We start from the raw sequence: 22,089 nt of genomic DNA on the forward strand, positions 1-22,089 counted from the left end.
ATCCACACCCACAGTCCACCTCGTCTCTGACTTCACTTCTGAGGTGGGCCAGGCTCTGGGCCCTCTGGGCAGCCTCTCTCGGTTAGGGAGTTTTTAAAAGCTGACCTCCAATAGCCCGACTTTAGGCAGGGTCACAGACTTTGCCCTCTGGGGCCCAGGAGCACAAGCCTTCCCATAGTCCTGTGGGTGACCGACTCTGTGCTGGGCACATCAGCCCCAATATCCCTGGCATCCTGGAGGAGGACCAGAATGTAAATGCTGCCTGGAAACCCTTAAGTAAAAGTAAGGGATGCTGCGGGGAATCCCAGGGGCCACTGACTTGTTCCCAGGCACCTTGGGGGAAGCCCCAGACCCTTAACTTATCTTAGTCAAGTTGGTCCTAAGGTCTTTTGTTCCCCCGAGGAAGTTATTGTGGGCAGGTCTACTAGGAGATGGCTTCAGAAATACAGAAGTACCACCTCACACCTCTCAGATGGGCTAAGACAGCAGGAAAGTATAATGACGAATGTTGGGGAAACTGGGACACTAATGCATTGTTAGTGGAGTTGTGCAGTGATCTAACCATTCTGGAGAGCAATCTGGAACTCTACCCAAAGGGCCACCAAACTGCATACAGGGTCTGTATCCCAAAGATAGATCTCCCCACTTTTTTTTTTTTTTTGCTGAGACACTTAGGATTAAGTGACTTGCCCAGGGTCACACAGCCAGGAAGCTATCTGAGGCCAAATTTGAACTCTGGTCCTCCTGACTTCAGGGCTGATACTCTATCCACTGCACCACCTAGCTGCCCCCTCCCCCTTTTGGGGTAGTTTTTTGTTTGCTTTTTAAAATTAACTTTCTTGTGATTTTTTTTCCCCCTTTTGATCTGATTTTTCTTTCACAAGATAAAGATGGAATTATGTTTAGAAGAATTGCACATGTTTAACCTATAGATGAGGGGAGAGAGGGAGAAAAAATAGGAACACAAGGTTTTGCCAGGGTAAATGATGGGAATTATCTTTGCATGTATTTGGAAAATACATTCTAAAATAAAATAGAAATTAAATAATTAAAAAAAAGAAAGAAAGACAATCCCTTCCCTGAAGGAGCTTACAATCTATTTGGAAGACAAGATGGAAACAAATATTTGAGATGTACACATACACACGCCAAGTTACAGACAGGATTAGGAAGAAATGATTAACAAAATAATCCGATTAAAAGGAGCTGTGAAAGGCTTTGGGGAGAAGGTGGGGTTGGGTGGCTCTCTCCGAAGTTAATCCCCTCTTCTTGACACTTGGTTCTCCTCCCTCTCTCACTCTGTCCCCTTGGCTGGATCCTCCTTCGGGTTACCCCTCCCCCCATGTGGTATTCCTCACTAGTGTCTCCTTTTCTCCACAGCCCCCATCCCCAACCCCAGATTATTGTCTCCCTGTCCAAGTCTCTCCCTGCTTCACTCCTTCCTCCACTCAGCCGTCAAATTCATCTTTCTAAACAAGATCTCAAATTTTAGCACACAAGATTTTGTAAGGGTGAAGGTTGAAAATTAAAGCCAGATTTGAGTTCTGGTCTTCCTGGCTCCGGGGCCAGCGTGCCCCCCGCTGCCCTTTTATGTCACCACAGAGTAGAGAAATGGAAATGGAGACAATTCCGAGGCAGCTCGGCTAGCATGTCCGAAAGGAAAATAACAAACGTGGAGAGGAACATGGTAGAACTGAGAGCTGCTCAGCCCTTCTGCCGGGCCGTTTGGAACAATGGCCGAAGGGCTACAAAGCCATTCCACTAGTCGGCATGTATGAGTGACAGACAGGGGTCTTCTGTGCACAAAAATAGAGACAGCAGCTTTTTGTTGTGGGAAAGAACTGGAAACCGAGAAGCTGCCCATGGATTGGGGAACTGTTGAAAAAGCTGTGGTGCATGATGGGACAGAATAGTGTTGTGCTTTCAGAAAAACCTGAACTTCCACGAACCAGTGCAAAGTGAAGCAAGCAGAATCCGAGAAATGCTGTACGTGGTAACAGCAAAACGGTGTGATCATCAACCGCGAATGACTTCGCTGTTCTCAGCAATACAATCATCTAAGCCAAGGGATTCGTGATGAAACGTGCTACTCCCTAAATCCAGAAGAACTGATGGGACGGAGACGCCAATTGAAATACGCTATTTTTTGTGGGGATTTTAGTCTGGGTTTCTTTTTCTTGTTTAACATTTACCTAGAAATGTTCCGCAGGATTGCACAGCTGCAACGTAAAATTGCTTTAGAACGTTATAAATGGTTTTCGCATGCGACTGTACACATTTGTTTGCATGTTATCTTCCATACTGGGTTGTAAGATCCTTAAGACTAGGAACTGTCATTTCCCTTTATTTACTCACAGAGGTTAGCCCAATTCTTGGCACACAGAAGGAGCTCAATAATGTTTGTTGACTTGCCCGCAGTCGCCACCCCCTGGCCGCCACTCAACCTTCTGGGAAATGTAGTCCAAAGGATCTCCCTGAGCTTCATGGGAAATGAAGTCTTTGTAGGTTTCCTTCTACGGAGAGCGCGGCTTTTGAGGCGGGAGGGAAACAGGTCCGGGGGACTTCCAAGACTAGGCCGACATTCCCCTCCCTCTCACAGGGCAGGTGACGTCCGTCTCAGACTAGGAAAGTGCTGGTCGGAGCCCGAGATCCCCTGTCAAGCCCCCTTCCACGCCCCGTCACTAGATAAATGTATACGCAATGGGAATGTGCGGGTCGGACCACTGCGGGGCGCCCTCCAGTCCCGGGGCCCGGCTTCCGCGGGGGCCGGTACATTAGGGGTTAAGCGGCGGAGGCGGGATAGTTTTGGCTCAGCCGCCTGCCGTAGCTCCGCCACTATCCGGCTCCGGCAGGGCGGTGCCTTTTCCAGCCGTCGACTCCGGCGAGAAGGGGCGGGCCTAAGTAAGAGCCGGACCAATCGTGTAGAGGCCGGAGGACGCGCTAGCCAATGAAAGGGGGGAGCGGGGTCCCGGACTAGGGAGGCGCCGCGGCGGGGAGGGGAGGCGAGGACCATGGGGCTCTTGACCATCCTGAAGAAGATGAAGCAGAAAGAGCGGGAGCTGCGGCTCCTCATGCTGTATCCTCCGGCTCACAGAGCCACGGGTGGCTAGGGGCGAGGGAGAGGCGGGGGCGGCGCTACCAAGCGTTCCGCGCGAGGGGGGAGGGTAAGGAAGGATGCGCCGCTCTGGGCCTGGCCGGGCCGTACAACTGTCCTGCGTGGGTTACGTAGGCCCGGGGTCGACCAATAGCCTTTGGAGGGGTGTTGTGGATGAGGATTGGTCCATACCATGTAGGACCAAGACAGGGGCGTTCTGGCCTACGGGCTTAAACCAAAGTCCCCAAGCAGAGGGGGTGGGGGGCGCGGGGGGAAAAGTGGAATGGACCAACTGCTCCGGGGGCACGGGAGGGCTGGAATGTCCAGGAGTCTGTTGAGCAAGGACCTGACGGGTCCGAGCCATGGCGTGTCCCCAGTTGTCTGACTGGGCTCTCATGCCTTGGGCCATGAGCTCCTCCTTGGCAGGGGCTGCTTCTTGCCTTTCTTTATGTCCCTGGTACACAGTAAGCGCTTCATGTGTGTGTGTTGCCTTCCCTCTCTCCTCCAGTTCCCCTCCAGTAGAATAGAAGCTCCCTGAGGGCAGGGCCTTCATTCTTCTTGGTGCCTCGTCCAAGTGCCAAGTACCAGTAGGTTCTTGACTGTTTGTGGAATTGATGGAATCATTTCATTGGAAGTTACGTGATGACCTCAGGCCCCCCCCCAGGGTTACAAGGCCCCTCCCTGAGGTTGGATGGCTTGTGCTGCTCCTTAACCTCAGCCACCCCCAGCGGGCTGGACAACGCGGGCAAGACCACCATCCTGAAGAAGTTCAACGGGGAGGACATCGACACCATCTCGCCCACACTGGGCTTCAACATCAAGACGCTGGAGCACCGAGGGTGAGGGAGGCCCCACGCCCCAGAGCTGGCGGGCCGGCGGGCCTCGGCCTCACCACCCACCGGCCTCTCCCCTCTTCTTCCCCAGGTTCAAGCTGAATATCTGGGACGTGGGGGGCCAGAAGTCCCTGCGCTCTTACTGGCGGAACTACTTTGAGAGCACTGACGGCCTCATCTGGGTGGTGGACAGCGCTGACCAGCAGCGCATGCAGGACTGCCGGAGGGAGCTGGAGAGCCTCCTGGTGGAGGAGGTGGGCAGGGCCTGGGGGGAGGGGAAGCTTGACTTCTCACTTTGCCAGAAAGGGACACTGAGCCACAGGGAAAAATAAGCTCCTCGAAGCTCCCTCGAAGCAGAGGGCCTGGTATTCAGTAGGTGCTTAATCAGTGTTGGCTTGATTGTGATTTTGCATCCACTAAAACTCCTTTCTTGCTGTGTGCCAGACATTGTGCCCTAGCATTTAGAGAAAAAGGGTGTGGGTAAGTCCTCAGAAAGCTGCCAGTCTCCTGGGTATGTGAAAGGTCACGGAGAGGCCCCAAAACAGATTCTACCAAGGTTGAGGAAAGATGGGCAGACGTGGAGGAGAGCGGGTCAGGGAGGCCATGACAGAAGGCTGCAGAGGTGTGTGGGGGGACGGGGCAGCTGGTGAGGAGCCAGGGCCGAGCCGCCAGCTGAGCACGCACACACACGGGCACACACACATGTGGCAGCCACGGGGAGCCAGGGCCCACCCGCCAGCCCTCCTCAAAGACCGGGCAGCTGCTTGCATGGAGCCCCCTGGTCATCCTACCCCAGTGGCTGCCGTGTACACGCCCAGGGCACAAGCCTGAGGAGATTATGTGCCCCTCTCCGCCCACCTCCCTCCCTCTGCTCTGAGGAATAAGTCCGTGGAGCTCAGGGTCCCTTCCTGGCCCTCCTGCCACCTTTCTTTCCCTCTTAGCGCCTGGCAGGAGCCACTCTCCTGATCTTTGCCAACAAGCAGGACCTCCCTGGGGCTCTGTCCTCTAATGCCATTCGAGAGGTGAGCTGAGGCTTTGATGGGGGGCAGCGGCACGGGCCCACTGGCTTGTGGGGCCGCTCTCTGAGGGTCACTGTCCTCCCCCAGATCCTGGAGTTAGACACCATCCGCAGTCACCATTGGTGCATCCAGGGCTGCAGTGCGGTGACGGGAGAAAACCTGCTCCTGGGGGTCGACTGGCTCCTGGATGACATCTCCAGCCGCATCTTCACTTCGGAGTGACTCCTTCCCGCCTGCGTGTCGGCTCCCGGACGGACCCCGAGACCCTCCCGAAGGACAGCCCCTCCACGCGTCCGTGACTCCCCCAGACCATCCTTTGTCCTGATCCTCTCTGGCCCAGGCCCCCCGGGGAGCTGTGATGGAGGGGGCAGAAACCAGCGGGACCCCGACTAATGCTTCCTTCCCCATGTCATAACCAGATGCTGCTCGCGCTATTTAACAGGAGAGACGCTGCTGCTCTGGGGGAGTGCCTTCCCTCCCTGGGGAGGAGCAGCCCCCGTTCCCTAACCCCGTCCCTCCTGAAGCGCTTGGTGGATTGGTGGAGCAGACTTGGGGTGCCACCCAAGGGCCCCTTCCCTGCTCAGCTGTAAGAATAAAAATCCTCTGTACCCCGGCCCCAGCCTGTTCTTCCCCCCCAAGCTCCTCTGCAGCCACCTCTCCATTGTGCCCAAAGAGAAGGGTGGCAGTGTGAGGAGCACCCAGAAAGGTTGGGGAGTCCATGAGGTTTCTCCCTTTGGGACCCAACTTCCCCTGTCAGTAGCTGGGGGGCGCAGGCAAGGCAGCTCAAGAATCCTCAGAAGGGAGGAAGAGTACTGAGGGCCAGGGCAGAGGCCAGAGCTGAGGGCCAGAGCCGGCCGACGGGACAAACAGGGAGAGGCTCGGCCCCTGGGCCTTCTGGGCCCTCTCCAGCCACTGAAGCAGCGGCTGCTCGGGTTTCGGAAAAATTGTTTTTCCCTTCAACCACATAACACGAAATATTGGAGATGGCAGAGAACTTGAAGAGGATGGGGGAGGGGATTTTAGAACACAGAACGTCCAGGTGGGATGGAGCTTAGAACGGGTAACATCCCAGATGGGGGAGGCAAGAGAGCCTGCAAGTAACTGGGGGGGAGGAGCAGAAACTGCAGAAAGATGCGAGATGGAGCCGCAACCCGGGCATACTGGAGACCCCCCCCCAAGCCTGAGGAGATTATGTCTGAGGCTGGGTCCATTCCCCTGCGGCAGGCATGGAGAGCAGCCTTCCAAAGAGGGGGAGGAGGAGACCCGTGGGAGCAGGGCAGAGGGCTGGCCCTGCCGGGTGGTCCCCAAGCCTCTGGCACCAAGAGCGAGCGTTTGGCCAACGTTTTTGCCTCCGCGACTTCCCGGGGCATGGAGGAGGCACGGCCAAGCACAGTCAGGCCAGAAGCCGGGCTTACACATAGGACCTACTGTGTGCCCAGGTCTGAGAGAAGCCTGCCCACCTGGCCCCGAGCCTCAGTTTCCCCAGATGTGAAATGAAAGGCTGGTCTTGGTTCCTTAGGAAACTAAGGTCCAACGCACAGGAGTTGCTTGGCTCAGTGCCTGGCACCCAGCAGGTGCCTAATAAATGCCCACTACCTGGAATCTGCAATTTCTTCCCAGGAAAGTTCCCTAGACTGCAGGGGGCGTCCTTTCCTGCCCAAAGGCTCAGCCTACGCCCTTCCCAGCGCCATCTCCTGGAGTGGGAGGGGGGAGAGAAGCCTAGGAGAACCTTGCTCATGCGCAGATGAGGCAGTACCCTCGGAGGCTGGACGGGAGGGGAGGGGACAGCGTGGAGGAGGAGGCCCGCGGCCAGGCCGAGGTGCCGGGGTCCGCAGGGCTCCCGCTCCTCGGACATGTCCCTCAAGGCGAAGGACGACTTCCGGCGGCTGTACACGGTGTCGGACACGAGGACCCACCCCAAGGGCTACACGGAGTACAAAGTGACCGCGCAGGTGACTGAGGGCGAGGCCCCTTTAAGGGGAGGGGGCCCTTTAAGTGGGCGGATCCAGACGGTTCCATCCTCTACTGTCAGGAGGGGGTGGAGCCCGAATTTGGGACTATATTAATTTACGAGTCAGGGAGACCCCCGAGTCTAGGTTCTTTTAGGGAGGACGCGGAGGGGCGGGGCCCCAACCCCCGAGTTGTTTATTTGGGGTTGCTCTTTTTTTCGTAATTAAAAAATCTGCTGCCTCTCTTTGCGAAACAACACCCTGACGGCCGCCAGGGCCTGCCCAAGCCTCAGTTCCTGAGAAATGGACGTCTCCCTCTCGGAGAGGCTGGGAAAACCGGGGTTGTTGACAGGGAAAGCTCGCTCCCCTTTGCCGCCTCCCCCGGGCTACGAGCCCCGGTTGGTGTCCCAGGCACATAGTAGGACTTCACCCGGGAGGGGTCCGGGCCAGTTTCGCCACTACCGCGCAGGCGTGAGAGGGGCTGGCGCTACGTCTCCCCTCAGGGCCGGGAAGGGCTGGACCCCCCTCCCCCAACCCCCCCCAGCTCTGCCCCTGGATGGAGGGAGGGGTGAGCACCCCCACTTTACAGTTGAGGACACGAGGCAGCGGGGTTACAGGACTTGGCCAGGTCGAAGGCTGGGTTTGGATTCAGGTCTTCCCAAAGCCAGGACCCACTCCCCCTGCAGTCACTGGAGGGATCTCAGCTTTGGGAAGAGGCTGGGGGGCGAGGGGGGCGCTCCTCACCTGCCTTAGTTTTCTTCGCCCCTAGTTCATCTCAAAGACAAACCAGGAGGATGTCAAGGAGGTGAGTCTGGGGGTGCCCCCGAGGTGGGTCAGCTGGGGGCAGAACCCTGACTTTGGGGAGGGGAGGGGAGGGGCGCCCCCACAGGTGGGTCAGCTGGGGGGCAGAACCCTGGCTTTGGGGAGGGGAGGGGCGCCCCCACAGGTGGGTCAGCTGGGGGGCAGAACCCTGACTTTGGGGAGGGGAGGGGCGCCCCCACAGGTGGGTCAGCTGGGGGGCAGAACCCTGGCTTTGGGGAGGGGAGGGGCGCCCCCACAGGTGGGTCAGCTGGGGGGCAGAACCCTGGCTTTGGGCTGGGGAGGGGCGCCCCCACAGGTGGGTCAGCTGGGGGGCAGAACCCTGGCTTTGGGCTGGGGAGGGGCGCCCCCACAGGTGGGTCAGCTGGGGGGCAGAACCCTGACTTTGGGGAGGGGAGGGGCGCCCCCACAGGTGGGTCAGCTGGGGGGCAGAACCCTGACTTTGGGGAGGGGAAGGGTGCCCCCCCAGGTGGGTCAGCTGGGGGGCAGAACCCTGACTTTGGGCTGGGGAGGGGAGGGGCGCCCCCGAGGTGGGTCAGCTGGGGGGCAGAACCCTGACTTTGGGGAGGGGAGGGGCGCCCCCACAGGTGGGTCAGCTGGGGGGGCAGAACCCTGGCTTTGGGCTGGGGAGGGGAGGGGCGCCCCACAGGTGGGTCAGCTGGGGGGCAGAACCCTGACTTTGGGGAGGGGAGGGGCGCCCCCAGGTGGGTCAGCTGGGGGGCAGAACCCTGACTGTGGGCTGGGGGAGCCTCCCCAGTGTCCGAGCCGCTGCCTCCGTGCCCAGGTGGTGGTGTGGAAACGCTACAGTGACTTCCGGCGGCTGCACGGGGACCTGGCTTACACGCACCGCAACCTCTTCCGGAGGCTGGAGGAGTTCCCGGCCTTCCCCCGGGCCCAGGTCTTTGGTGAGTGCCCAGGGCCCGGCCTTTCCAAGACTGCCTGGACTCTGGGCCCTGGGGGGAGGGATCCTCTGCAGCCAGGCCCCCTGCCTCCCAGAAGCTGCCTCTTCTCCCCCTCCCCACCTCGGTCTTGGGGGGGCCAAACAGGCAAGCGGCCCCTCCCCCACACTACAGATCAGCCCCTGTGAATCCCGGGGTGGGTGGGGGATGACATTCTACTCTCTGAGTGAGGAAATCCAGATTTAATGAAGGAAAGGAGCACTCTTAGTGGCCTGGTTGGCATGGCCCCTGGCCTGGAGCCCCCCAATTTTTGGCTGCTGCCGTTTCTCATCCTCCCTCCTCTTGGGCTCATCTCATTGGGTGACTCGGGGTGTTCTTTGCCTGGCCCCCTTTGCCCTGAACGGGGGCGGGGAGGCCTGACGCCCGTTCTTTGGCCACAGGCCGGTTCGAGGCCTCCGTGATCGAGGAGCGGCGCAAGGCTGCGGAGGACATGCTGCGTTTCACCGTCAACATCCCCGCCCTCAACAACAGCCCCCAGCTCAAGGAATTCTTCCGAGTGCGTGTCTTCCCCGCGGCCCCCGACCCCGGCAGTGGGCATCGCCCGGGCCTCGTGCCAAGTGCTTCTGCCTCCAGCCCCCCTCCGTGTGACTCTGGGGCCGACAAGCCTCCCAACTCTCTCCTCTCCTAGGGTGGGGACGTGATCCGGCCCTCCGAGCCCCAGGAGCTGCACATCCTGCCGCCGCCCCTGGTGCCCACGCTGCCCCCGGAGGAGGCGCGGCTCCCCCAGCCCCTGCCAGCGGAGCGGCTGGGCCTGGAGGAGCCTGAGGAGGAGCCCGAGAAGCCAGGTATGAGGCAGGGAGGGAGGCGGCGGCAGGAGCCGCCCTTTCCCACCTCCTTTGAGGGACAGCACAGGGTGGGAGGGCTCGGCTTCAGCCAGCCAGGTGATCCTGGGCCCGTCAGCTTAATGATGGGGACCTCGGGTTGTGCGTTTGTGGACTAGACCGATGGTCTTTTACATCCTTTCCCACTCCCTGACCCCGGGGCTTAGCCAGGCTCCCTGCGCTCCTGGAGCGCCTGCTCCAGGCAGGAGGGGGCAGACCCTCGTGGCTTCTTTCCGCAGGGGACCGGCCTCCCTCCAGCCCTGCTCAGGAAGCCCTCGATCTCCTCTTCGACTGTGGGGCTCCCGAAGAAGAGCCGGGCCCCGCGGCTCGAGGAGCACTCACCGAGGCCGAGCTGGCTCTCTTTGACCCATTCTCCAAAGAAGGTAGCGTGCTGGGGAGAGAGGCAGGGACCCTCAGAGCCTCCCCTCACTGCAGAGTATCCTAGTAAAAGCCGGTGACCCCGGGGAGCATGTCAACGAGGGGAATTCAGATACTAGCAGAGCTGGAGGGACCAGGAGGCTGTCCCAGCCCGGAGAACGGCCAGCGGTGACCATGGCCAGCGAGGGTGATGGGGCGGCCCTGAGCTTCCTGAGGGAGAACTTGTGGTTCTCCGTTATTTTCCCTCTCCTCCACCCAGCTAGGACCCAGGGGGTGAAAACTGATTTTAACCTGAGCCTAAAGCGGGCAGTGAGACCTAGGGACAGAGTGCTGGCCCGGGCCCGGGAGCCTGTGCGGCCTCAGGGCCAGCCATGGCCCAGGGCAGGAGGAAGAAGATCTCCTCTCCATTTTGTGGAAAAAATTGAATTCCCGAGACAGGATTTGAACTCAGGCCTTCCTGTGGCCGTCTAAGTTCAGGCTCCCCTTCTACCTTTGCTGACTGGAACAACTATCGAGGGCCCCAACTTGGGCAGTCCTGATGGGGGGTGAGTGGGGCAGGGAGGTGGGGGAGGTGGCCCTGAATCCCCCTTCTCTGGGCCGCAGAAGGCGCTGGACCGGGCCCCAGCCCCACCCACGTAGCTGACCTGGCAGCCTTGGGGGCAGAGCCACAGACCCGGGGCCAGACGCCCTGGGAGCCCGGAGGGGAGGAGGAGGACGAGGAGGAGGAAGAAGAGGAGGGCCCCCGCCCGGCCTACCTGGACCGAGCTACAGAGCTCATCACCCAGGCCCTGAAGGACGAGCAGGCGGGGGCCTACGCCTCGGCCCTACAGGGATACCGGGACGGCGTGGACGTGCTCCTCCAGGGGGTGCCAGGTGAGCTAGGGGCATTTTGGCCCCGAGGAGTGGCTGGGACTCCAGGGAGGAGAAAAGAGGCCGGGCATTAGGCCTGGGCCTGGGGAGGGGGGAGCCGGCAGGACTGGGGCAGCCTTCCTGGAGCAATGACTGTATACCATCACTTCCAGGCGTAGAGCCCAGTATCCCCTTTTTGGGAAAGCTGAGGCAGAGTGAAGGGGAGTTGCCCGGGGTCTTCCTTACTCTCCGCCCAGTCCGGCAGCTCCATGGGAAGTGGGCTCTGATATTAGGGAGCCCTTCAAGAGCAGATGCACGTGGTGTGAAGGGACCTGGCTTTGGAGTCAGGGGACCTGAGTTCAAATTGTGGCTCCGTTCCTGTCTTCCTGAGTGCTGGTGGACAAGCCCCTTCTCTGGGCCTGTTTCTTTATCCGTAAAGTGAGGGGCTGGGACTGACTCTGGTGTCCGATGTAGGCGTGCCCAGATATTGGGGGTGGGGAGATGAGCTCAGAGGGACCCCCGAGGCTGGCCAGATCAGGAGTCTGAGGCTCTGGACTCCTCCCCACAGGGGACCCCAACTGTGCCCGCCAAGAAGGGGTGAAGAGGAAAGTGGCGGAGTACCTGCGGCGGGCGGAAGAGATCCTGCACCTCCACCTGCAGCCATGAGCTGCATTTCCTGCCTGCGGAGTGCCACCTGGCCTCAGTTTCCCTTCCCGTCACAGGGAGGTGGCAGACTTGCACTGCCTCCCCAGGGGGTCTCCTGAGGATGGTGCTGGGGAGGGTCTCCCAGGCGTTTTGCCTTCTCTCCTGCGGCCGGGCATGGGATGACCGTCTGGGGGTCTGACCAGCATCCCCCAAGCTGGGGGCCACACAACTGCCAAGTAGACACTCCCCAAGTGCCCTTCAGACGCCGCACTGCCCGGCCTTGCTGACCTGCCTGCTCTTCCTTGGGTGATACCTTCCATCTCCCACCTCCAGGCCTTTGCCCAGGCCCTTCCCCATGACAGGAATGCCTTCCCTCCTCATTGTCTCACCCAGAAGTGAATGATTGAACGATGTGTATATGTGGTTCTTCTGGGACAGGATAAACCTTGGAGGGCATGGACACCTAACTCCATATCCCTGTGCCCAGCACAACACGAACACTTAATAAATGCTTGCTGAATGCATTATAATGAATGGAAGCCGCTTCCAGCAGCCTGGACTGAGATGTGAGGCATTCTGGGAAAACGAAGGTCTGGGCCCGGGGCATAATGGGAAGGGAGCTGGGGGTCAATTGCCTTTTTACCGGTTTAATGCGTCATCAGCGGGCGTCATGTGGCGCATTATGGAACTTTGTCTGGACTACATTTGGACGAGATTTGGTATTACCCGGGAGAGTCCAGGAGGGCGGAAGCCGGAAGCTGCACGGAGGAAGGTGGGGCCAAGTAAGCCGGGTTGTTGAGGCTTGTTACCCAGCTTGGAGGGAGGCAGTGAGGGCGGGGTCGGGAAGATGTGATGGCTTGTGATTGGAAGAGGGGTGGGGCTAAGTAAGATTGACGATTGGGCGGCAATATGAAGGCGGTCTCTTTAGTCCTGAAGGAGTGGGGCCTGGGCACAGATCCCACTGACGGGGGTCGCAGCCGACGAGGTGAATAAGACGTGAGGGGGTCGTCCCGGCGGGAGCCTGGGAAGCTGGGAGGGGGGAGTCAGACGTTAGGATCCTTAAGGGGTCGCTGAGCATCTTGGCTGGGAAGGGCTGAGCAGTGGGGGTGGGACAAGGCCGACGTCAACGTCACGTGGGAAGGACGTGAGGCCCGTGCCTAGAGAGGGAAGTCGGAAGAGGGCTGAAGGGGGCGAAAGGGGCGGGGCTCGGACCGGCCCAGGAGGAGTCCTCGAAGGCGGGGCCCCGGGCCTCTTTCTCTCCCTGTCCCGGCGCGCGCGCTCCGAAACCAGGCATGCCCCTTGGCGGCGCGCTCCCGCTGGGCACATGCCCAGACCTATGTCCCGAGACGGAGCGCGCGGCGCGCGAACGGCAGCGACGCCTGCATCGGCTAGAGGCGGCCCCAGCGCGCGCGGTCAAAGAGTACGCGCGGCCGGCGGCGGGCAAGCCTCGCCCGCCCCCAAGCCAGCTGCGGCCGCCGCGCGTGCTGCTGGCCACCGTGCGCTACCTGGTGGCCGAGGTGGCCGGCCGCGCCGACGTGCCCCCGCCCGACGTGGCCGCCTTCATGTGGGATCGGCTGCGCGCCGTGCGCCTCGACTTGGTACTGCAGCCGGGCGCGCCCCCGAAGGACGCCGCCGCCGTGCTCGAGGCCGCGCTCGCCTGTCAGCTGTGCGTGGCCGGCCCGCCTGGAGGCGAGCCCGGCCGGGGTCCCGGCGCGGGGCTGGACCCGCAGCTGTTGCACGCGCAGATGCAGGAGGCGTTCGGCTCCCTCCGCCGCTGCTACGCGGACGCTGCCAGCCTCGAAGCCCACCCGCGCCAGGGCCTCTTCCAGAGCCTCTTCCTGCTGTACAACCTGGGTGAGAGCGGGACGCGGCTGGAGGGATGGGGCGGGACTTCGGGCAGTGGGGGGGGTTGGCCGGCAGGGGGCGCGGCGCGGCGCTGTCCTTGGTCCTGCCCGCTCCAGCCTTCCTCCTCCCTTCTCTCCCACCAGGCTCCGTGGAGGCCCTGCGCCAGATCCTGCTGCTGCCCGCCGCCCTGCGCTCCTGCCCGGCCCTCCGCCGGGCCCTGGCCGTGGACGCCGCCTTCCGCGAAGCCAACGCCGTCCGCCTGTTCCGGCTGTTCGGAGCCCTGCCCTACCTGCCCAGCTGCGCTGCCCAGCGCCACGTGGGGCCCGCCCGCCGCCGGGCCCTGGCCGCCCTGGCCCGAGCCCTGGGCACCCCTCGAGGCCAGGCCTTCCCGCTGCGCCGCCTGGCCGACCTGCTGGCCCTGGACAGCGTGGAGGACGCGGGCGCCCTGTGCCGGGCCCACGGGCTGGCGGTGGAGGGGGAGGAGGGGCAGGAGCAGGCCGTGTTCGTGCGGGGCCAGTACACGGAGAGCGAGCCCCTGCCGGCCCTGCCCTGCGCGCTGCTGGTGGAGAGCAAGCTGGGGGGCTGCAGCCTGGAGCAGGTGGTGATGGGGGAGGGCCCCGACGAGGCCGAGGGCGTCCTCCCCAGGACGCCCACGTGAAGCACCCGCACCCCCTCATGCCAAAGACTCCTTTGCCCACTCTGCCAGTAAAGCGCCTTTATTAACCAGCCGCCTCTGTGGATTATTTGGAGGGACGTGGGGAGGCTGGGCCCCGCCTGGTGTCCGGAGGACCGTTGGGAGCACTGAGGTGTTCCCAGACCCAAGCCAGGACGTAGGCCTTGGGCCTGAGTTCCAGGTGTACGTGGGGGTTGGAGGGCGCTCAGGAGCAGGGGTGACCAGAGCTTTCCCTGCCCCACCCGGGGCTGTGTCAGCAGAGGCAGTGCGCCCCCCTCTGAATCCCCTGACCCCCTCCGCCGCTCCTTAGAAAGTAAAGACCAGGAGGGCAGAGGACTTGGTTTCCAGACTCTTGTACACTCGGGGTGTGAGGAGAAAGATCCCAGCAACAGGAGCTGTCTGCAGACATGGGAGGAGGGAACGTGGGGGGGGCTGGGGCCGACGTCAGGCCACGGGCTCCAGAGTGATGGCGGCCCCCACCACAGCCATCGCGGCGATGCTGAGCTGCTTCCGCACCGTGGCCCAAGCCTTGGGGTCATCTGGGGTCTTGGCGGCCTCCTCACAGGCGTTGGCCAGGCCTGGGAACGTGGGCACCGAGGATGTTCGGGGGGCCCAGAGCACGTGGCTGGAGGGAGAGAGGACAGGGCCATGAAGCCTGGGCCGGAGAGGGGGCGTGCGCAGCCCGGGGCTTCTGAGACCGCTGGGGGGGGCCCCCTCACCTGTAATAGTACTTTTCAGGGAAGGCTCGAGGGTTCAGGAAAGCTCGTTCCAAGAGCATGAGCTGGTCGTTCACCATGCGGACCTTCAGGGGGCTGGAACAGAAGCAGGGGCGTTCAGAGCAGCCTCTATTCGAGTTGTTCAGTCCCTGTGACTTTCTGTGACCCCAGTTGGGGTTTTCTGGGCAGAAATGGCATGTTTTTTTCTCCAGCTCATTTTACAGATGAGGAAACTGAGGCAAACACGGTAAAGTGACTTATTTGAGGTCCCAGCCAAAAAGTCTGAGACTGGATTCGTACTCGTCTTCTTGGCACGAGCCACCTAGCTGTCCCCCATTCAAGTTAGCAAACTTTTATTAAGCCCCTAGAATGTGCCCAGCCATATGCTAGGTCACATGGGAAAGTCAGCTGGTCCCCGCCCTAACCCTAACCCATTCCTTGGCTAGGAAGGGCTCACGGATGGGGGCAACAGGAAAGGCTGCCCCTCATCTGAATTTTGGGCGACGCCTCCCAGAGGCAGTGGGGACAAGGGTGGTGGGCAAGTCAGCTGGCGGGACTTCCTGCCAGACCGCCCCAGGCTGGTTGCCCCAGGCCTGTCCAGTGTTCCAGACTGGGCCATTATCTGCTCCAATTCCCCTCCCTGAAACAGGGCCTTGGCCATGAGGTCTCCCCTGTGGTCTTACCCCCCCCCCCCATCACCTCCTGTTTGGAGAATGCAATGGCTGCTGGGGAGATCTGCCTGCCTCCCCCCCGCCCCCCCCCCCCCCCAGAGCTCTGAGCCATGGCTGCCTTTCACCCCCAGGATTAACGATGGACTCCGGCCCTCCCCCCCCCTCCTGCCATCTTGCAAGACTCGGTATTTCCTCACTCCATGTTGAGAACGACCTTCCTCCAATTGGTCTGGATGGCTGCCTTCCTTCCCTTGAGCTCGGCTCCCATTCACACTATGCATGTATGTCTAGCTGTGCTCTGTTCCTCATCTCAGACCTGTGACCCAAGGCAAGTCACTTGACCCTCTTTATCTCAGTTTCCTCATCAGTAAAATGGGACATAGTAAGCTGTGAGGGAAGAGGCGGGCATGTTCAGGAAATAAGAAACAAGCTGAATGTGGAGGTCAGAAGGGAGTATCGTGAGCCCAAGAAGGTCGGCAGCCCCAGCCTGGGAAGGGCTTTAATCCCAGCAGAAGAGATCAGCCTGGATCCGGGGGCCCCGGGGAGCCTTGGGAGTTCTGGCGCTGGCTGCGCTCCATGCGTCGGGCCATCCCTCCTGGCTGGATCTCGGCCTGAGACGCCCTGCCCTTCCTGGGACCGGAAACTCACTCTGACGGGTTGTTCTTGAGGGTCTCGATGTGCTGATCCAGTTTAGCTGCTGCCTGTTCAAACCTCCCAACCGCTGCAGCCAGAGGCTCTGGGGGGACAGGAGAGAGCCACGGCTCAGTCTGGGAAGCGCAGGGCCCGGGGGCTGGTGCTGCACTGGGACGGAAGGCCCCGAGCAATACCCAGACTGATGCCGCGCGGTGTGAGGACGGGCCCCAGGGCCTCCTGGGCAGCCTGGAGGAAGCCGCGGAGGGTCTCGCTGTAGTCACTGGTTTTGAAGGGCAGCAGGAGGCTGTCACTGAGCCGGAGCAGGGTGTTGGCGGCTGTGCGGGCCACGGCTTGGTGGCTGATGAAGCCTGTGCACAAAGAGGCGCCCGGCGGGCTCAGCCCAGCTCCCGGAGCTCCCGGCCCCGCTCCCCGGGCTCCCGGCCCCGCTCCCCGAGCTCCCGGCCCCGCTCCCGGCCCCCCTCCCGGAGCTCCCGGCCCCGCTCCCAGGGCTCCCAGCCCTCCCGGCCCCCCTCCCGGAGCTCCCGGCCCCCGCTCCCTGGGCTCCCGGCCCCCCTCCCGGAGCTCCCGGCCCCGCTCCCGGAGCTCCCGGCCCCCCCGGCCCCCCTCCCGGAGCTCCCGGCCCCGCTCCCAGGGCTCCCAGCCCTCCCGGCCCCCCTCCCGGAGCTCCCGGCCCCCGCTCCCTGGGCTCCCGGCCCCCCTCCCGGAGCTCCCGGCCCCGCTCCCGGAGCTCCCGGCCCTGCTCCTGGAGCTCCCACTCACCAGGGTCGAGAAAGCTCTCCACATACTGGAAAGTGTCGAAGGCTGTGTGGTAGGTGGGGTAGATCCGGGCCGAAGTTTTGCTCTGTGGGCGGAGTTCGTTCAGCCACAGGGTCTCAGGGCGGTTGGGGCCCTGTCGGGGGCTGGGGAGAAGGGAGCCCCAAGTCCCGGGGCTCTACAAAGAGTCTCAAAGTCCGGGCCACAGGGATGTCTGGGAACCCCTGGGCCCCACTCCCGGCCCAGAGACCAAAGAGCAAGAGGCTCCCAAGAGTGGGGAGGGTCCGAGGACGGGAGGGCTGTGGAGAAGGGCTGGCGGTCCCCGGCTTAGCCAGGGCCTAGTGGGCAGAGGCCGGGACCTGGCTCGCTCACCCGGTCGTAGGTGTAGGCGATGTCCATCGAGGTGATTCCCAGGAAGTGGACGAAGGCGGCGTAGTCGCTCCCAGCGCCCAGAGAACCCAGGCTGCGGAGACAGGCCGGGGCCGGGTTTTCCTTTACTCTGTAATTTTCGCCCCAACCGGGGGTACGAGCGGTAGCCCTGACACAGGCACGGTGCCCGGAGTGCAGGCGACGCTCGGTAAGTGGGGTCTCCCCAGACCTCAGGCGCCACCTCACCTGGGTATGACTCCGTGAGTGGGGCTGCTCCGGTTGCTGTGTTGGAGCCAGCTGTCGTACACGGTCAGGGTGCTCTTCCCTGGGGCTGGGACCTGGGCAGGCGGGGGTGGAGTATGCCAGGGAGCCGCTCCCCGATGACCAGGCCTCTTGCCTCAGCTTCCCCCCCCAGGCCCCTGGAGGACGCCCCCCACGTCCCTCCCTCCCTCCCGGCACCTGTTTTGCTGCAGAGAAGATGACACTCTGGGCAGGTGGGGTCCCCTGTGCCCTCAGAGTAGCATTGGCTGAGAAAGGAGCAAGGGGAACCGGTCAGTCTCCCCTCCGCGCTGCCCTCCGGCGAACGGTCCCAGTCCTGGGCCAGGACCCGGCTCATGCCCCCACCCTGACCGTACCAAACACAGCAATGTCCACGTTGATGTAAGCCACGGCCCACTCTTGCAACTTGGTGAAGAACTCCTGGGGGTCAAGGGCCAGAAGTCAGCAGATCTCTCCTCACCCCCCCAACCCCCCACCCCGCCCAGCTTGTGGGGTCACTCACTTCGGTGAACTCAGTGGAGCCAATGAGGCCGAACTCTTCGGCCCCCCAGCTTGCAAACACAACTGACCGGCGGGGGCGCCACGTTCCTGCAGGAGCCGAAGCTGGAGGCCGGGGCTCTGGGGGGCACAGACTCTGGGCCCAGAGGCCCCCGCTCCAGCCCCCCTCACTCGGCCCAAGGCTTGGGCGCCTGGGCCAGGGAGCTGCCGAGCCTCCAGGAGGAGGGAAAGGGGTGAGAGGGAGCCGGGACTGTAAGGAGGGCACCGGGGGAGCCTGGGGGTTCGGGGGGAGGAGGAGGCGGGGTGGCTCACCCTTCTTCACCAAGGTCCCCAGCACCCTGGAGATCTCCAAGAGCACAGCCGTGCCGCTGCTGGGGTCAACGGCCCCGTGCACCCAGCTGTCCCGGTGGTTCCCATACAGGACGTAGCGGTCTGGGGCGGAGGAGGTGAGCAGGTCAGAGGCGGGGGCGGGGCACAAAGGGTTGGCGGGGGGGGGGGGGGGGGGGGGAGTGCGGGGGGGGGGGGGCTTCCTCACCAGGCTCCACGGCCCCGCGGATGACGCCCAGGACGTTGGAGGAATTCCTCAGCTCTACGCGATTGTGGACGGTGACATTCACCTGACTGGGGGGAGGGGCAAGAAGGTGACCGAGAGGCCTGGGACAGAGGCTGCACCCTGGGAGTGCCCAAGGAGGGATTCTGGGAGGGGAGGAGTCCGGGAGCCGGGAGGCATCTTCACCTGTCCCGGGGAAACTGGCCGTTGTCCAGGAAACCCGGCCCCAGCCTGTACTGGCATCCCAGGGCTCCCTGCCAGGCAGCGGGAGCCGGAGACCCGCCGAGGTTACTGCGGAGGAGACAGAGGCCCTGAGTTCAAACCTGGGTGTTACAGGGGGGGAAACGGGGGAGGGGGCTGGCCCAAGAAGCCGGCCTCGGGTCACGGCCTGGCCAAGGAGGCCGGGCCTCCGGGGGGGATGATGCTCCCTGGAGGGGGAAGGGAAGGTCCTGCCCCCCAAAATGGGAGGGAGGGGGACTCACCAGAGCAGCTGCTGGGCATCCTCGAAGCCAATGGGCTGGGTGGGAATTGGGGGGAAGCCCTGGATGTCAGCATTCTCCAGGCGGAAGGCAAAGGGGGTAGAAGGAAAGTAGGGTGTGGAGGGGTCCCCAAAGTGCTCGTAATAAGAACCGCGCTCTACCCCCGAAGGAGGCAGTGCCCAGGAGTTGGGGAAAGTCTCGTTGGGCAGTTTCAGGTTGTCGTTGATGTCCCCGGGGTCGGTGTAGACCAGGACCCCGGCCACGCCATGCTTGGCTCCATTCACCGCCTGCAGGGGGCAGAGGACGGCACTGGTCAGCTCCAGCCCTCCCTCCTCACCCTCTTGCTCTGGGGTCGGGAGATGCCTTAGAGAAGAAGGTCCGATCATCTCGTAACGGGGAGTTCCAGTCCGGGCCGTCAGTTTACAGAAGCCGGTCCCCTGCTGGAGGTACCTCCCAGGGCCCCCTGCCAGGAACGGGGAGCCAGCTGCCGGTTACGGTTACTGCCAGATGAGGACACTGAGGTCCAGAGGGGCCCAAGAAGGCTGCCTCCTGTGGGGCCGCCCCCCCAAGTGGCCCGGGCCTGTGCCAGCCCGTCTGAGCGGCACTTAATGGCAAAGCCCGGATTCCATCCAAGCCTCCCCCACTTTGAGTCCAGGCCGGGCCAAGTCACCCCCCCCCCCCGCCCAGCTCCTGATGCTCACCTTGGCTCCCCGGCCCACCCCGCCGTAGCGGGTCAGGGCTATGGTGCCCGTGAGGTTGACGCCCTGAGCCTTCAAATGCTCATAATCACTCTCCGAGCCCCTGTTGGCGTAGACCAGAAGCCCCTGGGCCAGAGAACAAGCAATTAGAGAGGAGCAGGGGGAGACAACGTAGGGAGGGATGGGAAGAGCAGAAGACCAAAGGACCTTCTGAGACTTCCATGCACAGGGCCCCCTCTACGGAAGGGGAGACGGAGGGCCCCCCACAAGGGCAGGGACTTGCTGGGTTCGTCAGTGGCCAAGATTCTGTCCAGTCTCCAAGTCCAAGGAGAAAGGTGGCCCCTTCTAGGGAGTGGGGGACAGCTGGAGCAGGGGTCCATACCTGAGGGGTCCCTGCCGGGGCATACGCAGCGTAGGGCTGTACCACCTCTGGGTCTCCCTGCTCCCCAGTAAGGTTCTCCTCGCTCCGCCGAGCGGAGAAGAGAATGGCTCCTCCGGGACTTACTGTGCGGAAATGGGAAGACAAGCCCGGGGTCACGCCTCAAGTGGGGCCCGGAGTGAGGACTTGAACTCTGACCCCCACATCCAGGATCCTCGGCCCCCACCCCCGGGCCAGGCCAGCCTCTGGGGAGCTCAAAGCCGTTCCTCGGCTGCCCGGCTTGCGCTGTTCATAGCAACAGAGCCCGCTCACCTACGCGGACCGTGTTGGGCTGCTCCTGGTTGGGGAAGGACAAGAGCACCTCATACACCCCCTGCTCGGCAGCGTCCAGCCCCGACTCGGGGTTCTGCCATCTCTGCAGGAGGAGCCGGACCAGATCTTCGTCTCTCGGGGTGGTGGCCATGTGGGGCTTCAAGGACAGCTCCCTGCGGGCGGGAGGGATGAGGCTGGTCATTGTGGGGGACCCCAGGGAGGGTCACTGGTGCTCTGGTGGGTCACGGCGAGGACATTCTGGGTGGGAAGGGGCTCTCGATCGGGGAGGGAACGCCTGGGGTGGGGAACGGGGCCTTTGGCAAGGTGGAGATGCTTCACGAGCTCTCCTTTCTCACCGGAGGTTCTCCTGGATCCTGTGGGCATCCAGCTGACTCATGACGGTCCCCAGGAGTTCCTGATCCAGGTCCTGGGGGGGTGGGGTGGGGTCATCCTTCTTGGGGATGCCAAAGTGCCCCAGGATGATCCCCAGACCAAAGAGGGCAGCAAGCCCCACCACCACCAGGGTCACCTTCCACCACTGCATGGCGTAAGGAAATCGCCCCCACTCCAAGCTGGAGACTTCTTATAGCTGGGGTGTCCATGGCCCTGGTTAACTATTATCCGGGAAGACTGCACTTTGCACCTGCCTAAGGGTGGAGAGAAATAGGGGATGCCATGACTACAGGAACCAGCCTTCCCCGTCTGGGAACCCTGCTGGGAGAGACCCCTTTGGAGCAGCCAGAGTCACAGCTCCAGAGTGGATCTCAGTCAGTCCTTTCTATCACCATGCGCCCTTCAGCAGGTCTCCTTAATTCTTCCGCAGCAGCCCTCGGCCGACCCCTTCCTTCCTGACACCCTCGCGTTCATCACATCATGAGGACACTGCTGCAGTCCTCTCCTTGGAGACCCGGTGCACAACTGCCAAAATTACCTTGGTAAAGATCCAGGCTGGGGTCCCACAGATTTGTGGTGGAAAGAGCCATCTGCGTTCAGAGAGAGAACTATGGAGACATGTTCAATTTCATGGTTTTCCCCCCACTTTTTTCTTTTTTTTCCTACCTCACCTTTTTAAAAATTTATTTATTTTTAATTTTTTTTACAAAGTCAATAGCTTACTAAATACTTTTAAGCATGCCCTATGTGCTAAAAGGCTATTTTCTTTCTTCTGTTCCCATTTAAATGAAACTATATAATTCTTCCAAACAGCTTTTGTTAACTTCCGATGTCATTAAATATGCTAATAGGCAAAATAGTAAATCTTAATTGTATTTGGCAGTGTTTTTAATTTATTCAAAAGACCCCAAATGTCTTTTAGGGTTTTATTCAGTAGCATTCCCTCTGCAAAATGCGGATTGAAGCATAAAATTTCTTTTCTTTTTTTTTCCTGAGGCTGGGGTTAAGTGACTTGCCCAGGGTCACACAGCTAGGAAGTGTTAAGTGTCTGAGACCAGATTTGAACTCGGGTCCTTTTGAATTCAAGACTGGTGCTCTATCCACTGCGCCACCTAGCTGCCCCATAAAATTTCTTTATGATAGTTGTTTGTTTGCTTTTTTTTCCCCTTTCTCATGTTTTCCTTGCTTTTGATCTGATTTTTTTTTTCAAAACTTTTTTCCCCTTGAGGCAATTGGGGGTCAAGTGACTTGCCCAGGGTCACATAGCTTTTTATTTTCAAAACACTTGTAGTTTTTAACATTAACTCTTGTAAAACTTTGTATTCCAATTCTTTTCTCCTTCCTTTTCCCCCATAGTAAACATTTCCATCTTCCATCACGTTGTGCAAGAAAAATCAGATCAACTGATTTTTCTTGTGCAGCATAATGTATAGAAGAATTTCACATTCACCATA

General features: G+C 61.3%; 4 protein-coding genes across 8 annotated transcripts; 3 read left to right on the forward strand and 1 right to left on the reverse strand.

Moving 5' to 3' along the window:
* The first annotated feature begins 2,804 nt into the window (after positions 1–2,804).
* ARL2 (ARF like GTPase 2) lies at positions 2,805–5,559 on the forward strand. 2 transcript variants are annotated; one of them, XM_074273532.1, is made up of 5 exons: positions 2,805–3,076; positions 3,823–3,933; positions 4,019–4,181; positions 4,869–4,949; positions 5,034–5,559. In XM_074273532.1, the coding sequence occupies exons 1-5, from the start codon at positions 3,012–3,014 to the stop codon at positions 5,166–5,168; spliced, it is 555 nt and encodes a 184-aa protein (XP_074129633.1). In that variant the 5' UTR covers positions 2,805–3,011; the 3' UTR covers positions 5,169–5,559. The 2 variants fall into 2 exon arrangements, with proteins under 2 accessions (XP_074129633.1, XP_074129631.1); XM_074273530.1 differs by having other exon boundaries at positions 3,013–3,164; positions 3,603–3,933.
* Positions 5,560–5,663: 104 nt separating this feature from the next.
* Positions 5,664–11,896, forward strand: SNX15 (sorting nexin 15). Of its 3 annotated transcripts, XM_074273523.1 has the most exons (8): positions 5,664–6,898; positions 7,665–7,700; positions 8,499–8,619; positions 9,054–9,169; positions 9,302–9,458; positions 9,734–9,877; positions 10,476–10,745; positions 11,290–11,896. In XM_074273523.1, exons 1-8 carry the CDS (start codon positions 6,800–6,802, stop codon positions 11,385–11,387), a joined length of 1,041 nt encoding a protein of 346 aa, XP_074129624.1. In that variant the 5' UTR covers positions 5,664–6,799; the 3' UTR covers positions 11,388–11,896. The 3 variants fall into 3 exon arrangements, with proteins under 3 accessions (XP_074129624.1, XP_074129626.1, XP_074129625.1); XM_074273525.1 differs by lacking the exon at positions 9,734–9,877; XM_074273524.1 differs by lacking the exon at positions 7,665–7,700.
* A 141-nt stretch (positions 11,897–12,037) lies between these two features.
* Positions 12,038–13,937, forward strand: SAC3D1 (SAC3 domain containing 1). The gene is made up of 2 exons (XM_074273521.1): positions 12,038–13,220; positions 13,355–13,937. The coding sequence occupies exons 1-2, from the start codon at positions 12,659–12,661 to the stop codon at positions 13,867–13,869; spliced, it is 1,077 nt and encodes a 358-aa protein (XP_074129622.1). The 5' UTR covers positions 12,038–12,658; the 3' UTR covers positions 13,870–13,937.
* Positions 13,912–20,946, reverse strand: NAALADL1 (N-acetylated alpha-linked acidic dipeptidase like 1). 2 transcript variants are annotated; one of them, XM_074273518.1, is made up of 19 exons: positions 20,599–20,946; positions 20,243–20,415; positions 19,934–20,055; positions 19,555–19,677; positions 18,857–19,140; positions 18,561–18,665; positions 18,360–18,445; positions 18,137–18,256; positions 17,829–17,914; positions 17,683–17,746; positions 17,507–17,574; positions 17,294–17,385; positions 17,051–17,141; positions 16,685–16,766; positions 16,099–16,272; positions 15,920–16,007; positions 14,604–14,696; positions 14,318–14,509; positions 13,912–13,974 (listed from the first exon to the last, which is right to left on the reverse strand). In XM_074273518.1, the coding sequence occupies exons 1-18, from the start codon at positions 20,784–20,786 to the stop codon at positions 14,329–14,331; spliced, it is 2,220 nt and encodes a 739-aa protein (XP_074129619.1). In that variant the 5' UTR covers positions 20,787–20,946; the 3' UTR covers positions 13,912–13,974; positions 14,318–14,328. The 2 variants fall into 2 exon arrangements, with proteins under 2 accessions (XP_074129619.1, XP_074129618.1); XM_074273517.1 differs by having other exon boundaries at positions 13,912–14,509.
* Between the last annotated feature and the right edge of the window lie 1,143 nt (positions 20,947–22,089).

The sequence above is a fragment of the Sminthopsis crassicaudata genome, chromosome 6 (genome assembly GCF_048593235.1).
Source record: "Sminthopsis crassicaudata isolate SCR6 chromosome 6, ASM4859323v1, whole genome shotgun sequence".
Lineage (NCBI taxonomy): Eukaryota > Metazoa > Chordata > Mammalia > Dasyuromorphia > Dasyuridae > Sminthopsis > Sminthopsis crassicaudata.